This window comes from Podarcis erhardii, assembly GCF_964252035.2.
Source record: "Podarcis erhardii genome assembly, chromosome: 11".
NCBI classification, from domain to species: domain Eukaryota; kingdom Metazoa; phylum Chordata; class Lepidosauria; order Squamata; family Lacertidae; genus Podarcis; species Podarcis erhardii.
In genome coordinates, this window is record NC_138501.1 from 47,156,992 (window position 1) to 47,172,952 (window position 15,961).

Below are 15,961 nucleotides of genomic sequence, written 5' to 3' on the forward strand. Positions count from 1 at the left end.
TCTGAGAAAGAAACCGTAGGCAAGTAAACAGGGATATGCAGATGTGTTCTCCCCACAGATTGGGGAACATAGGAAGCTGCCTTATACTGAGTCTTGTGGGTGAGAAGGTAGACTTGATTTCTACCAGCTGCATGCTCGTTTTGTTGACAATATTACTCCTGCCCCTTCCACTTTAAACATGGACAATAAACATGGCTGCCTCTCGGCCCCATCACTCGTTTTGTCTTTGGATCACAACTATAGGACAGGTGTTGAATCACACACCACGAGGGGTTCAGTGTATTCAATGAGAAATCTGTTTTACAAGTCAGCTTGTTGTCACAGTATTACTGAGCAAGCTCTTGAACACATTGATCCTGACTTTCCAAGTATTTCTGAAAAGCTTCCAGCATTTGTAGCTAGCAGCAAAGTGACTCATTTTGTGCTGTATCTTCACCCCCAACACTGGAAGATTCCCACCTCCTGAATCCTGTTGATTCTCCCTCGTTCATCTTACCTGTTCCTGCACAAAGCTGAGCGAGTTCCATCCGTGATTAGCTTGTTTTGAGTCAGGGGTTACTTATGCTTCAAAACCGTAGGCAGCAATGTTTAATCAATTTCCCAACAGTGCAGTGTATTGGCAAGCATTTCCTATTTTAACGACTCTGTGTATGTGCAAGATCCCTTTACAGCTTCACAATACACAGGAGTCCTGCAAACAGGACTGAGATGATTTACAATTTAATAAGCAAAAAATCTAGCCTTTATAGTTAGGAGAAAATGCATTTTTCCATTTCGTTCCTTATCAAGGTAACATAACAGGTAGCATGTTCTTGTCTCCGGCAGAGGTCTGTCCCATTACCTGCAATGTAGGACCCCTTTGAATTGAGATTTTGGGAACTCGCCTATGATCCTTCTCCATTTAAGACCTAGACTCTACTACAGAGCTATAGCCCTTCCTCAATTTATTTTATACACACACCACACTTTTAGCTAAATGCTGCCTCTTTTTAGTTATGTGCTTTTAACTACTCCTATTTAAATAATCTGCTGTTTGTTTTGTCAAATGGGTTAAGAATAAAAAAACTGCTGCCTTGACTACAGTTTCTATATAAAGGGGAGGATATTAGTCATGATAAAACATGCATAAATAAATATTACAGGCTGTTGTCTTCCTTTGGCAGCAGAACAGGCTGCCTGGGAATTCCTGGAACATGCCAGACAGTGGCTTTAGTTAGCAGTCAAGCTGGAGACTCTAGGTGTGGTCAAGTAAAGGTCAGCATTTATGCACATATGTACTGTTTTATTTATACCCCCCACCCTGCCGCCACTGGCTTATGGATCTTAGGGCTGGCAGGCCCAGGAAGAAATCAGATAAATATGATAGTTCTGGGTGGAGTTTGGAAAGATCTAGCAGCTCAGAAACTGAGCCCGTGCAAAATCTTGCAGCGGGTCAGGGGTAAAGCCAGAAGGAAACTAGTTATGATGCAGTCGCTGTGCTTGTAAATTTTGTGTGTGCCATGCAGATTATGAGAACCAGGCCTCCCCACCCCAATTCAGAACACCTGGCTGCACAGAAACCAGAAATTCATCAGATGCAGCTTTCTGCTTTGCTGCATCTTCAGTTGTGGAATATCAGCCTGTCGCAAGATTTGTCCCAAAACCCACACTGATTGCTCTCATGCTCTCTCTCTCCCTCCACTTCCCCCTCTCTCGCACACAAACACAGAGCGAATTTGGATGAATTATCCCTTAATTAGTCAGTTCCTGCTCATTGCAAACTGAGAGGTTAATTGCTTATATCGCTGAATGACCTGGGAGTTATGATTTGGCTAGCCGTGCAATGCATATTTATATGTATTTCTAACATGTAAAATGCACAATGTTGCACATAGCGAATCTGATACCTACCTGCAAGTCCCAAAGTCCTCAGAAGCTACAGTAACTCAGAGCGGGGCTTTGAATATGGTGGCCCCTGTTCTGTAACATAGTATTGCTGCTGAGATACAGCATGTGCCCTTTCTATCTGCATTTTCCAGAAACTACTGAAAATCTGTTTGTTCTTCCCAAACTGGACAAATGGGTTTTTGTCATGAATAGGCTTTTGTTTTAAATGTATCTGCTGTGTATTTCTGTGGACTCACCAATACAGCTGCAAATAAAATGATTTAAGTGTGTCATTTAGTGCAATATGCAAATGTGACACTAGATGGCAATGGTGAGCTATGGCAAATTTAATATATGTTTCAAAACTTTTTTTGAAGCATTCTCAAAGCGTTTTTTATATGTGTGTAGATTCTACCTGTGTGTCTTTAACTTTTTTTGCTGTTTGTATTGCACATCGCCTTGAGATGATTGTACAGAAGACAACTAATAAATAACAATAACAACAATGGATATTTTCTTTTTAAAAAGTATTCACGTCATGCATAACTGCTTTACACTTTGCCCAGTACATAGTCTACCCTGAGATTTCAAGGGATTTAACCTTCTGCACACAAAACATTATTATTATTTATTCTGAAGCTATGGTCCATTCTGTATACTTCAGTTAAGAGTCATTGACTTCAGGTTTCTCTAAAAGAACAGTTATTTATTTAACTATCGTTCTTGAATTCTGCACTTTCCTTTAGGGAGCTCAGAGCTGCATGCACAAAGTTTTCCCATGTCATTATCACAACAACCCTGTGAAGTAGATTAGGTTGAAAGGAGACTGAGGCCAAGCCCAGTCAATGAGCTTCATAGGATCAGTGAAGACTTGAATACAGACCTTCCTGGTATGATGCTCTAAGCCAGGAATAGGCAAACTCAGCCCTTCAGATGTTTTGAGACTACAATTCCCATCATCCCTGACCACTGGTCCTGTTAGGGATGATGGGAGTTGTAGTCCCAAAACATCTGAGGGCCGATTTTTCCTATGCCTGCACTAACCACTACATAACACTGTCTGCCTTTGAAGCATGGGATCAGACCTTGGGATAAGGATAAAGGATTTGCCCCGGATTGAACCAAAAAGCCAGGGGTCACAATTCATCAGAATATTTCTCTGGATATTTCTCAAGACAAACTCCTGCATGTCAACCCTTCCAAGAAATTTATAATATTTTAAAATCTCTTAACTGAAAGTTTTAGAAATTCCCTTTAAAACAGCATATATGCTGTAATCTATATTTCATGCAAATAACTGCACTGTGCTTTGGGGAAACCTTTTCTGCTGTCCGGCCTTCAGCATTAAATATAGGCTTAATTTTCTCACCCAATTCCAAGTGTAGTTAACTTTTTTTTTTTTTAGTGGAAGGCAGAGCAGTGTAGTGGGTGGGAATATATTGATTTAATCAATGAAAATGGGTAGTACGAATTTACATTCAATAAACATCTCCCATGTATGCAAAACCAGTTACCTATTTTAAACCTCGGCAGGTTTTTAAAATAGATGTCAGCTATGCAGGGCGAGAGAAAAATGGAATGGTTTAGTTCTTAAGTAGCATTTGGACTATGTTTTCCAGAAGAAGTGGACAGGCAGCATTTATTTGCCATGCTGGGTCACCTGGTCAAAATGGCAGTCATTCTGGGACAAAGTGAAAAAAATGAATTACTTCTGATATGTACACTTTTTAAAATGCTTTCTATTGTAATGTCACCAACAGGTCATTAGCATGGTGTACATCAGGCATAGGCAAACTCATCCCTCCAGATGTTTTTGGGACTACAACTCCCATCATCCCTAGCTAACAAGACCAGTGGTCAGGGATGATGGGAGTTGTAGTCCCAAAACATCTGGAGGGCTGGGTTTGCCTATGCCTGGTGTACATCAAAGGGCAGTCTAAGAATGTCTAACTAGATAAATTATAAAATTGACTAACAGATGCTGTGGGGATCTTTATTCATTTAGATCACCCTCTTACTGGTGCAGCAATAAAACTGCTAGCATATTTGCTAAAGCTAAGCAGGGTCCAGTATGGTTTCAGCTTGGATGGGAGACCGTGTGTTGAGATTCCTGCTTTTGCAGGGGGCTGTACGATATGACCCTTGGGGCCCTTTCCAACTTGATGATTCTATGATTCACCTTTGTGCTGTGATCTGCATTCCCCTATCTTTACATCTGCAGCTTTCGACCATGGACTGAACCTTTGTGCCTCCTGCTTTGCAAATCCTGGAGATAGGAAACCAGCCCAGCTTTGTTCTTAGAGATTTATTCATTTGCATCATCAACCGTTAAAGCCACACTGGTGTCCATGTTACATCACACACCAGCCTTTTCTGAGAAAGTCTTTTCTAAGGAAGCTGCAAATTATACTCCTTGTTGGGGGATGAAAGCAACCTGTCATATCCTTGACATGTTCCTGCATTGCAGGGGGTTCGACTAGATGACACTCGAGGTCGCTTCCAACTCTGCAATTCTATGATGGTGTTATGTACTGAGTTGAATAGGATCCAAATGCAGCAGTCTGATTGGTCCTAGAACAATAGGATTCAGAATGCAGCAGTCTGATTGGTCCTAGAACAATGCAGCAGTATGATTGGTCTGCAGGAGCCACCCAGTCCAGCTCCAGGTGGAAGTGAATTTGCAACCTGATTGGCCTACAGGAGAATCCAGGAATTAGCCAATCACGTAGAATCATAGAATCATAGAGTTGGAAGAGACCACAAGGGCCATGAGTCCAACCCCCTGCCAAGCAGGAAACACCATCAGAGCACTCCTGACATATGGTTGTCAAGCCTCTGCTTAAAGACCTCCAAAGAAGGAGACTCCACCACACTCCTTGGCAGCAAATTCCACTGTCGAACAGCTCTTACTGTCAGGAAGTTCTTCCTAATGTTTAGGTGGAATCTTCTTTCTTGTAGTTTGGAACCATTGCTCCACGTCCGCTTCTCTGGAGCAGCAGAAAACAACCTTTCTCCCTCCTCTATGTGACATCCTTTTATATATTTGAACATGGCTATCATATCACCCCTTAACCTCCTCTTCTCCAGGCTAAACATGCCCAGCTCCCTTAGCCGTTCCTCATAAGGCATCGTTTCCAGGCCTTTGACATTTTGGTTGCCCTCCTCTGGACAGGGAGATAGCTAACAGGACCAGTGGTCAGGGATAATGGGAATTGTAGTCCCCAAACAGCTGGAGGGCCAAGTTTGGCCATGCCAAGGAGAAGTGGGACATTCTGGGATCAAATCCAGAAACCGGGACAGCTTCTCTAAACAAGGACTTGTCCCTGGAAAATAGGGACACTGGGAGGGTCTGGTATAATTACTCATTACAGTGAGTGACAATACATCACAGCGTTATTTTATCAGATGCGGCCCAATTCAATCGAGCCAAAACACACTTGCAATAAAAAAACAAAAACAAATTCAGAGCAGTCGAAGTTGCCAGTCCCATCAGAAGAAAAGGTGCCTGCACTGGGAATGCTAGGAGGAGTGGAAAATTAAAAACTAAAATATTGATAAAAGTCGTCCCCTCCGCCCACAGGTTTTTGTGTATTGGGGGTGCATGTTTGTGATCATGTCCGTTCTGCCCGGACACTGAGGTCCAGTGCCCGAGGGCCTTCTGGCGGTTCCCTCACTGTGAGAAGCCAAGTTACAGGGAACCAGGCAGAGGGCCTTCTCGGTAGTGGCACCAGCCCTGTGGAACGCCCTCCCACCAGATGTCAAAGAGAAAAATAACTACCAAACTTTTAGAAGACATCTAAAGGCAGCCCTGTTTAGGGAAGCTTTTAAAGTTTAATAGGTTATTGTATTTTAGTGTTTTGTTGGAAGCCGCCCAGAGTGGCTGGGGGGACCACGCCAGGCACTCCTGTCTTCCACTGCCTCCCCCAGTTTGGTCAGACTCAGGCTGGTAGCTTCGAGAACACTGTCCAACCATCTCGTCCTCCGTCGTCCCCTTCTCCTTGTGCCCTCCATCTTTCCCAACATCAGGATCTTTTCCAGGGAGTCTTCTCTTCTCATGAGGTGGCCAAAGTCTTGGAGCCTCAGCTTCAGGATCTGTCCTTCCAGTGAGCACTCAGGGCTGGTTTCCTTAAGAATGGATAGGTTTGATCTTCTTGCAGTCCATGGGACTCTCAAGAGTCTCCTCCAGCACCAGAATTCAAAAGCATCAATTCTTCAGCAATCAGCCTTCTTGATAGTCCAGCTCTCACTTCCATACATCACTACTGGGAAAACCATAGCTTTCACTTTACGGACCTTTGTTGGCAAGGTGATGTCTCTACTTTTTAAGATGCTGTCTAGGTTTGTCATTGCTTTTCTAATAAATTATTATTATTATTATTATTATTATTATTATTATTATTATTATTATTATTATTATTATTATTATTATTATTATTATTATTATTATTATTATTATTATTATTCCGGGGTGGGAAGTTTGCCCGGCGGCCGGCAGAGGGCGATCCCGTCGTGCGCGCTGGCGGCCGGGTCTGGTGCGCAAAGGGTTCCCCAAGCGCGCAGCTCCGACGCGAGGCGCCGCCAGGTAGGGGAGGGAAAGCGGAACCGGCCGGCCGCCGACTGCTCCTCCCATTACCTGAGGAGGGAGCGGCCGCCCAGCCCCGCCTGGCCGGGCAGCAGGGCTGTTTCTTTCCCCTCGCTCCGCGCACCTTCCGCCTCCCTCCCTCCCTCCGTCGTTCCCTCTCCGGGCATTTCGTCTCCAACTTCGGCCGCGGCGCGCCGAGGCAGGCCGGGCAAAGGTCGCGCCTCCCTCCCCGTTCCCGCTCCGGCCGCGGCTAGCTGGCCCGCCATGTGGCCCGAGCCCTCCCCGTAAGCCCCCGCTGGACTTTCGCCGCCGCTCCGGACTTTGGGATTTTTGCAGGCGGCTGCGCGGGTGGATGCGTCTTGGACGCGCCGCCGGCTTCGCTTTGCGCCATCAGGCTTCCAGGGCGAGGACATGTCGGTGTCGGAGCTGTATAGCAGGGTAAGGCGACAGCGGAGGGGTGGAGTGGGGGGTGAGGTGGGGGGGCTAAGCCAGCCACCCTCACGGGGGGCTCCCAGGCCAAGGCGACCTTCCTGCCCCCCCTCCCCGAGTTTGTTTTGGCTACTTTTTCCTCTCTCCTCGGAGTCTCGTTATCCTTCTCTGCACCTGACTTCTTTGCGCTCTGCGGTTCGCTCCCCGCAGCAAATCCTTATTTTTTCCTTTCTTTTCTCATTATGTACTCTGTATTTTGACCCTGCAGTGAACGTCTCGAACGCTCTTCGGCTTGATTGCATTTGCAGCGTTGGAAAGGCAGCTGTTCCCGTTTCCCTCTCTTAAATAATAATAACAATAATAGTAGTAGTATTTTTTTACTGCGTTTACAGCCCTCCCTTTTCTCCCAAGGTGTCCCAAGTGGGTCTCCCAGCCCCTCCTCCTCGTTTCAACCCCCACAACAACCCTGTGAGGTAGGTTAGGCTGGGAGAAGGCAGTGACTGGCCCACAGCCACCATCATCAACTTTGTGGGGATTTGAACCCGACCTCCCAGGTCCTAGTTGGATGCCACTGCACCAACACTGACTCCATATAGGAGGCTGAGGCTGTGTGTGTGATGCCAAAGACCAAACGAGTCACTTGACTGAGGGGCCGGTGTAGAGTAATAACTGGCCTTGGACCTGGGTTCAAAGGACACAGCTGGTTGCTGCCTCTTTGGCCCCATCATGGGTTTGTTGTGAGGATAAAGCGGGAGAGCCCTTGAGTGTGAAATGTAATGGGGAGAGATGGAGCTCAGAGACGGATCTTGCTTGTTAATCCAGCCCAACCTCACAGGGTTGTTGTTTTGTATTGGAGAACCCCGAACCTCAGATGTAATAGGGAAAGGCAGTACTTGAACCCGGACCTTGCAGATCCAAACCCAGCCTTCTGTGTGTGGAGCCACTTGGTTGCGTCTCTTTCCCCTCAAGTAAGACTCTTTCCCTGTTTTCCAATTTTCCCTGTTTTAGGATTAAGTGGCTGCTTGCTGTTGCTGTGTTGTTTTTTTAAAGGCGGGTGAAACTTTTTGTTGCTAGGAGGCAGCTGCAGTTGTTGAGTGACTTAGCTAGGAGCTCTCCTCCTCTTCCACCTCCACCTGTTCTCCTGCTGCTACCTGAGCCAGTTTTACTTCCTCCTTTTCCTGAAAGCCCTGGGTGGCAGCAGCCCATGAGAAAGGAAAGGAAACAAACAAAACCCACTCACAACAAAATTATTCTGCTCTGATATTGAGAACCTTTTGCCACTTCTCACTCTGAATATCTGTAGAGATGCTCTCCTGTCTCTTACCTGTGCTGGGGTTGATAATAGTGCCATATAACTCAACCCTAACCATCTCTACTCAGAAGTCAGTCCCATTGAAGTAAATGGGTCTTGCTCTCAAGTAAGTGGGGTTAGGATGGCAGCCTTGATATAAATATCAAGCCCTTTGAAGCATAAGGAATCTTCCTTGTTTACATTCAGCATTACACATTTTAATTCTGGTTCTTCTCTTGGGGTCAGAAAACCGATATCTCCCCATAATTTCTGTGTGGGTGCATATATCCCATACATTTAAAGGTAAAGGGACCCCTGACCATTAGGTCCAGTCGTGTCCGACTCTGGGGTTACGGCGCTCATCTCGCTTTATTGGCCGAGGGAGCCGGCGTACTGCTTCCGGGTCATGTGGCCAGCATGACTAAGCCACTTCTGGTGAACCAGAGCAGCGCACGGAAACGCCTTTTACCTTCCCGCTGGAGTGGTACCTATTTATCTACTTGCACTTTGACGTGCTTTCAAACTGCTAGGTTGGCAGGAGCAGGGACTGAGCAACGGGAGCTCACCCCATCGCGGGGATTCGAACCGCCAACCTTCTGATCGGCAAGTCCTAGGCTCTGTGGTTTAACCCACAGCGCCACCCGCATCCCTTACATACATTTACCCCCCCCCAAATCCTGAGAACTGTAGTTTCCTTCTTCACAGAGCTGCACTTCCTAACATTCTTACCAAACTATAGTTCCCAGGGTTCTTTTGAGGGTGGGGAATGTGTTTTAAATGCTTCATCTTTTCTTTTTGGCAGAAGGGAGCTGCCACAATGGGAGGGGTGTGATTTGCACCTGAATAAAATGTCCTTAAGGGAAGACCTGGCAATGGGGTTTTGGTTCTGGGTCTGACACAGCCCTGTTTGGAGGTAGGAAGGATTCCCCCCCCCCCCCCGCCTTCCCAAACCGCAATATTATTAGTGAGCATTCTTTGCTTGTACCTGTTTTACCTCCATTCCTTAGGACAGACTTTCCCATCCACTTGCCCTCCAGCTGTTTTGGACTACAACTCCCATCAGCCCCAGGCAGCACACCTCATGGGAGTTGTAGTGTAAAACAGCTGCAGGGTGCCAGGTTGGCAAATGCTGGCTTTAGGGCTGCTCAGTTTGTCATAAGATCTTCATTGGCTCTCAGTACATTTCCGAACACAATTCAAAGTATTGATGCTGACCTTTAAAGCCCTAAACGGCCTCAGTCCTATATACCTGAAGGAGCATCTCCACCTACATCATCCAGCCCGGACACTGAGGTCCAGCGCTGAGGGCCTTCTGGCAGTTCCCTCGCTGTGAGAAGTGAGGTTACAGGGAACCAGGAAGAGGGCCTTCTCGGTAGTGGCACCTGCCCTGTGGAACGCCCTCCCTTCAGATGTCAAGGAAATAAACAACTATTTTACTTTTAAAAGACAAGGGAATTTTTTAATTTCTGATGCTGTATTGTTTTTAATATTCGGTTGGAAGCCACCCAGAGTGGCTGGGGAAACCCAGCCAGATGGGCGGGGTATAAATAATAAATTATTATTATTATATAATCTGCAGAACAAGCATTTGCCCTTAAGATCACTGATACAGCCGGTCGTTCCACGTACCCTTCCCTATTGCAACAGGACCAAATGTGGTTTTCTTAAGAATTCTCTTAATGCTTCTACCTGGCAAGCCCTATATGCCTCAGCTTTTTCCCCCTGGATGTTTTATTTCCTCCTGAGGCACCTCACTTGAGAGGTTATACTTTTTAACATGTGGGCAGAAGGACCGACAGGGAAGTGATGCCATGACTCAGATTTGTATCACCTCTCTATCGTGGTTTCTGTTTGAGGAAGAAAATTACCTTCGGAGTCCCAGCCATGGAATTCTGACATGAAGTGTAGATTTGGTCCTTGGGTTTGTTGTGGATGCTTATGGGCTACATTAGGGGTCACCAATGTGGTGCCTTTTGGTGCAGTAGCGTACTTGAGGTCTTCCCCTGGTGCCTAAAAACTTCCAGGTGTGCCCCCCCCTGCTTTGTCAGGAGCTGGAGATGGTGGTAAACTTTTTTTCTCTCTTGACAAGTACTCAGAGCTTTTTTTTTTTTTTTTTTTTTGAGGAGGAGGAGGAAGTTGGAAGAGTGATGCTCTTTTGCACTTCCTCTTTCAGGTTTGTGGGTTTTTCAAAAGGTTAGTTCTACCCAGATCACTTGGAAAAAAATGATGCGTCTTGTATCTGAAGGAGTGTCTCCACCCCCGTCATTCTACCCGGACACTGAGGTCCTGCGCTGAGGGCCTTCTGGTGGTTCCCTTGTGAGAAGCCACATTACAGGGAACCAGGCAGAGGGCCTTCTCGGTAGTGGCACCCGCCCTGTGGAACGCCCTCCCACCAGATGTCAAAGAGAACAACAACTACCAGACTTTTAGATGACATCTGAGGGCAGCCCTCTTTAGGGAAGCTTTTAATGTTTCATGCATTACTGTATTTTAATATTGTGTTGGAAGCCACCCAGAGTGGCTGGGGAAACCTAGCCAGATGGGCGGGGTATAAATAATAAATTATATTATTATGATGTACACTTTGTCTGAGGTGTGTGGGGAGGAGAGGCAGCATAGAAGTGACCCAAAAGGATTTGCCTCTGTGGCCCTCGCTCAACAATCCCTATGTGCTCACACAGCCCCTGGACTAGATGCCTGAAATAACATTCTCCGTTGACAGATGCATATATTATCTCGCATGTCCACGCGCATATGCATATTTAGAATTTTAAAACCCAGACCAGGGTTCTGTTCCACTATAGTTGCTAAATCAGCAGAGATGGAAATAGGACATTTCATATTTCAATATGGCAGTCAGTATTTTTATCTTGTGTTTATTTGAGTTTTGCATAAAAAATGTCGCAGGCTGTATCTCTTGTATTTCATCATCTTTCAGCATCACTTTTATGGAGTTTTTTTGTGTCCCTATGTGTGTACCTATGTATCTGTCAAGTGCGAATGGAGGGTAACCTTTTGTATGTCTCTCAAAGTCGACTCCAGTCCATGAAAACGTATGCTGCTGTCCATCTGCTAGCCTGTAAAGGGGCAAAAAAAACCCCAGACAGTGCAATCCTGAGTAAGGTTACCCAGAGGTATGTCCCATTGTGTTCAGTAGGGGTTATGCTTTAGTATAGCCTTCACCAAACTGGTGCTCTCCAGATGTTATGGACTACATTTGGAGGGCACCAGGTTGACGAAGGCTGCCCTAATGAACGTGTTTAGCATTGCAGCCCTCCTTAGTTTTGCTGTGAAAGCATGGCTACCTTCTGGAATTTGTTGGATGAGGAGTAGGTTAGCTTACACTGTGTCTTTCTTTGCTAAGAAACATGTGATTGATTTCTTAGTGGGGTTAGACGCACAGCAGGATTTAGAGGGCAAAAGTCTGGGGCTGTACCAGGTAGAGTGAGCAGGAGGAGGGCTCATCACCTTACAAAATTAAAATAGCATGAGTTACCGTCTTAAGAACAGGGGGCGGGGAGGTAAGTTCATGAAGTCCAGAGTCTAAAGTTGCCTAACTTGTAAGGAAATGAGTACTTTGCAGATTCCCAGACACACTCGAGGGCAGGTACATTCAATGCTTGCAAATGCCTGAGTTCTCACCAGAAACGACCCCAGATAGGTTTGCTAACTTTTGTTTTTCTTCTGTTAGGGCTCCTATGTCTTTAGCTGCAGCGCTACAGGTGGAAATCCAACAGAGGCAGTTCTTTCTGCTATGGAAGTATAGCGAGAAACATCGCTTGTTGGTTTTTCTTCTTCTTCTACCTGTTACACATATGTTAAATACCCCAAAGCCTTACCTTTGCCACAAGAGAAAAGTGACAGCCAGGCACAAACAATTGCTTTGACTTTTGGAGGGAAAGAGCTGGCCATTCCTGCTTTGGTTTGGCTTGCGACAGTTGGAGCTGAGCTTAAAGGTTGGCCGTGGTGGCAAAAGGGGCAAGTTGGGTGGGCAGGGAGAAGAGAAACTGGGAGAGGTGCCCAGAGAATCGTGTGCCACCTGCGAAGTTTAGGAGCAGTGACCCTTTTTCTAAGCGAAGAAAGGAGCTTTGGTGCTAGTCAGCCCTGCCCTAAAATAAAGACTAGTTTGTTCCATCCCTTAGTCTCCCCGCTTTTGTTCGTTTGCTGCTTAACGAAGCAAAGAAGGCGACTGGGGTTTGTTCCGCTTGCTAGCTGAGCTAATTGTGTTGGGAAATGGTTGACAGTCCCTTGTTCCTGGTGCTGTGGGTTGCCTGCTTTCCACACAGGGTGTGGCAGGTGAGATCATGAACTTCCTGGGAAACCTCTCCTTACCTCATTGCTATTTATAAAGTCAGTACCGAGTGCAAGAGAAACTACCTGGCAGTAGAGTTGGGATTTACGGGCCACGAACTGGGGAAGGAAAGATAATTTGCCAGCATTTAAGGTGCCTTGCAACAAAAACTTGGACTGTCTTTCCTTTTCGTATCTTCAAAACAGAGCTCTCTCTCTCTCTCTCTCTCTCTCTCTCTCTCTCTCTCTCACACACACACACACACACACACAAAATGCACATATTTTTTGTATAAAATGGTTAAATGGAGATTAACCAATAGAACGAGGGACGCAGGTGGTGCTGTGGGTTAAACCACAGAGCCTAGGACTTGCCGATCAGAAGGTTGGCGGTTCGAATCCCCGCGACGGGGTGAGCACCCATTCTTTGGTCCCTGCTCCTGCCAACCTAGCAGTTCGAAAGCACGTTAAAGAGCAAGTAGATAAATAGGTACCACTCCGGCGGGAAGGTAAATGGCATTTCCGTGCGCTGCTCTGGTTCGCCAGAAGCGGCTTAGTCATGCTGGCCACATGACCTGGAAGCAGTACGCCGGCTTCCTCGGCCAGTAAAGCGAGATGAGTGCCGCAACCCCATAATCGGCCACGACTGGACCTAATGGTCAGGGGTCCCTTTACCTTTACCTAACCAATAGAAGAGCTCAGATACCTGTCTTTTTTCCACTGTCCCAGACATCCCTGTTGTTTGAGGAATACCTTGTTTTGCCTCTGTGCTGAGGCTTGCTATCTCACACACCACCTGTCAGTTTTGTGTTGCTTCTTAAAGACACAGCACAAGGTCAGGGTAAAGAGAGCAGGGAAGGTAACCTTCAATTTAAAGTTGAGATAGTTGGCGGCGAGGTCTCCATTCCAGTGTGCATATCAGCTGTTGCCTTTCCAAACAACAGGTGTCCCCCTTCCATCCTCCTCTTTCTTATCAGTGCTAGTTTCCCGTGGGAATCTCTGGGGGGATGAGATTTTTTTTCTCATGAGGCGATGTCAGCTAAACCGAAAAGCGTTGCTTTCTCTCTCAAAGCTTACCCAGCAAGAAGCAGGTTGGGTAAGTTCAAGGGAGCTCCTCTGGCTTCCAGAAGTTCAAAAACATAATAAACAGAAGAGGACCAACCTCTCCGTAAAATAAAAGTCCCAGGAAAGAAAAAAAACAGGTGTGGTTCTTGAGGATGTTCCAAGTGTGGTATTGTATTGTATTGTATTGTGCATTGGATCCCGACATGGGATCCTTTGACTGCAGAATATTATTCAAGGGGATGTACTGCATGCCTCAACCCCCTTGGTTGGTTTTAGGGTTTAGGCTAGAAGCTGAGCTTTGGTACCTGCCTTGCGCAAAAAAAACCTACAACCCTGAGTTACATTCAGATTCCTTGAACCGATGCAGAACCTGAGATGAGCATCATATTATTTGGGCTGTCTGTCAATTCCTGTTGCTTTATATCCACAGGCTAGCCTCTGGGCATCTTCTCTGGAAGAACCGCAAGGGATGCCTGCCCACTGGCTTAGCCCATTATGTCAGGTGAAAAACCATCATTTGTTTCCCAAAGGGGCACAAAAGAGTGGGCTGATCCATGTGCTGTGCTTTGAGTGTAAACTGGTGCTGCATGCATTCAGCAAAGATGCGTTTCTGATTATGCATATCGTACAGGTACGTGCTACCAGCGGCTGCCTTGCTTGCTGAGCAAATGACTGGGCAGGTCTTGCTCCCAAATTCTTACTCGTTGCAAAATAGGGTCAGCATTGGCTAGGTCTGAAGCAGGGGTCCTCAAACCTTTTCAGCAGGGGGCCGGTCCACTGTCCCTCAGACCTTGTGGGGGGCTGGACTATATTTTGAAGAAGAAAAAAGAACGGCGCGGAGGGACGATGAGTGGCGTGCAAAAGGGCTCCAGAGAGGGGCTGCTTTAAATGGCGGCCATTCGAGAGGGGTGCTCCTGTGTCTTGTGAGCGGCAGGGGCTGGTGGCAGTGGCGGGACGATGAGTGGCGTGCAAAATTTCTCCAGAGAGGGGCTGGCAGCAACAAAGCCCAGCCCCCTTCCTCCTCTAGGCAGGGTGGGGAGAAGCCAGGAGGAGGGAGGGAGGAGCCGCTGTTGCCGCCGTGTGAGGGAGAGGGAAAGAACGTGTGTGCTGCCGATCCACGCGGCGATTCCTGGACCGTCCATGGGCCAGATTTAGAAGGCAATTGGGCCTGATCTGGCCCACGGGCCTTAGTTTGCTGACCCATGGTCTGAAGGGTAGTGTTGGCTCCAGGGAATGCCCACAGAGGACGTCTGGGAGAACCCAATATAACTGAGATTTAGAAGGGGAAAGAGACTTTCTGTTCTGCAGAAAAGAAGTCATCCATTTCTAGACAGAAATGTTTTGTGATACTGCCCCATGTTTGAAGCTCCCTGCATCTAGTAAGCCAATGCAACGATGCTCCATGTAGTCTCTGATCTCTCACCAGGCAAGGATGGATCCAAAGAAACTACAAGGGGTTGGGTATTTGTTTTGCATCAGCTTTCAAATGCTTTATCCTTGAGTGCCAGGTGTCTGCATAGCAAATGTGTAATTAAACTTTTTAATTGGGCTTTGGCTGTATTGGGTTTATGCATGGCTCTTTTCCACTCTTTGAAATGCAAGTAAGATGGTTTTAGGAAAATACTTTAGTAAATTAACCAAAGCTTTATAGAGATACATTTATTCTATGATCACCTACTACATCATGCATTTGAAGCACTGTTATACCGCTTTAACAAGTCATGGAGAATTATGGGAAATGTAGTCTAGTAGGGTTGCTGGCAATTGTAGCTCTGTGAGGTCAGTGCCCTTAACAAACTACAGATCCCAGGATTCCTTAGGGTAAGCCATGGCTGTTAAAGTAGCATAAGAGTGCTACAAATATCTGGTATGGATGTGACTTAGGATATTTTAATTTAGATCTGACATCTATGAACAAAGCAAAACAAGATAATTCACTGTGGGCTAAATTATACTTTGGCATGTTGCAATCATGAGAATCTAGCCATGATTTAAATAATAGTTTTTGTTCACCCAATGGCTACTGGTGGCAGTTTTACTGTGTATTTGTACCTGTTTGTACAAGTGTGCAATGTCTGGTTAAAATAATGACCATGTCACACTCTTGGTGTGTGGCTGCCTGTTATATCTCAGCCCTACGTTTCTAACTTGTGCATTCAAGATTGCTTAGCCTCTAGCATCCTAACAAACACTTAACAGGAATTACATGTAATAAAGTCACCACATCCTTTCAAAGAAAGGTTTGAGGATAAGGACTCCGGGCTCCACAGTTGAACCACCACAATTATGTGAATGAAAAAGTGGTTGGCAAAAGGAAAGGGAGGTGCTATGGGCAATTGATTTGCATTTGCTGATTTTTCCGGATGCTTCTTAAACTGATTATGCCAAGCTTGGCAGAAGCAACTTAATGATATTCCTGATATCCTTTGCATCTTTCC

The 15,961-nt window shown here is 46.2% G+C and overlaps 1 protein-coding gene across 1 annotated transcript in view; it reads left to right on the forward strand.

Annotated features, from left to right (window-relative positions):
* The first annotated feature begins 6,446 nt into the window (after positions 1-6,446).
* The window catches only part of MYO5B (myosin VB), a 296,838-nt gene continuing 287,323 nt past the window's right edge, over positions 6,447-15,961 (forward strand). Inside the window, exon 1 of the mRNA XM_081881337.1 lies at positions 6,447-6,886. Within this exon, the coding sequence (XP_081737463.1) occupies positions 6,860-6,886 (27 nt within the window). The 5' untranslated portion in view covers positions 6,447-6,859. The remainder of the gene's footprint in view (positions 6,887-15,961) is intronic.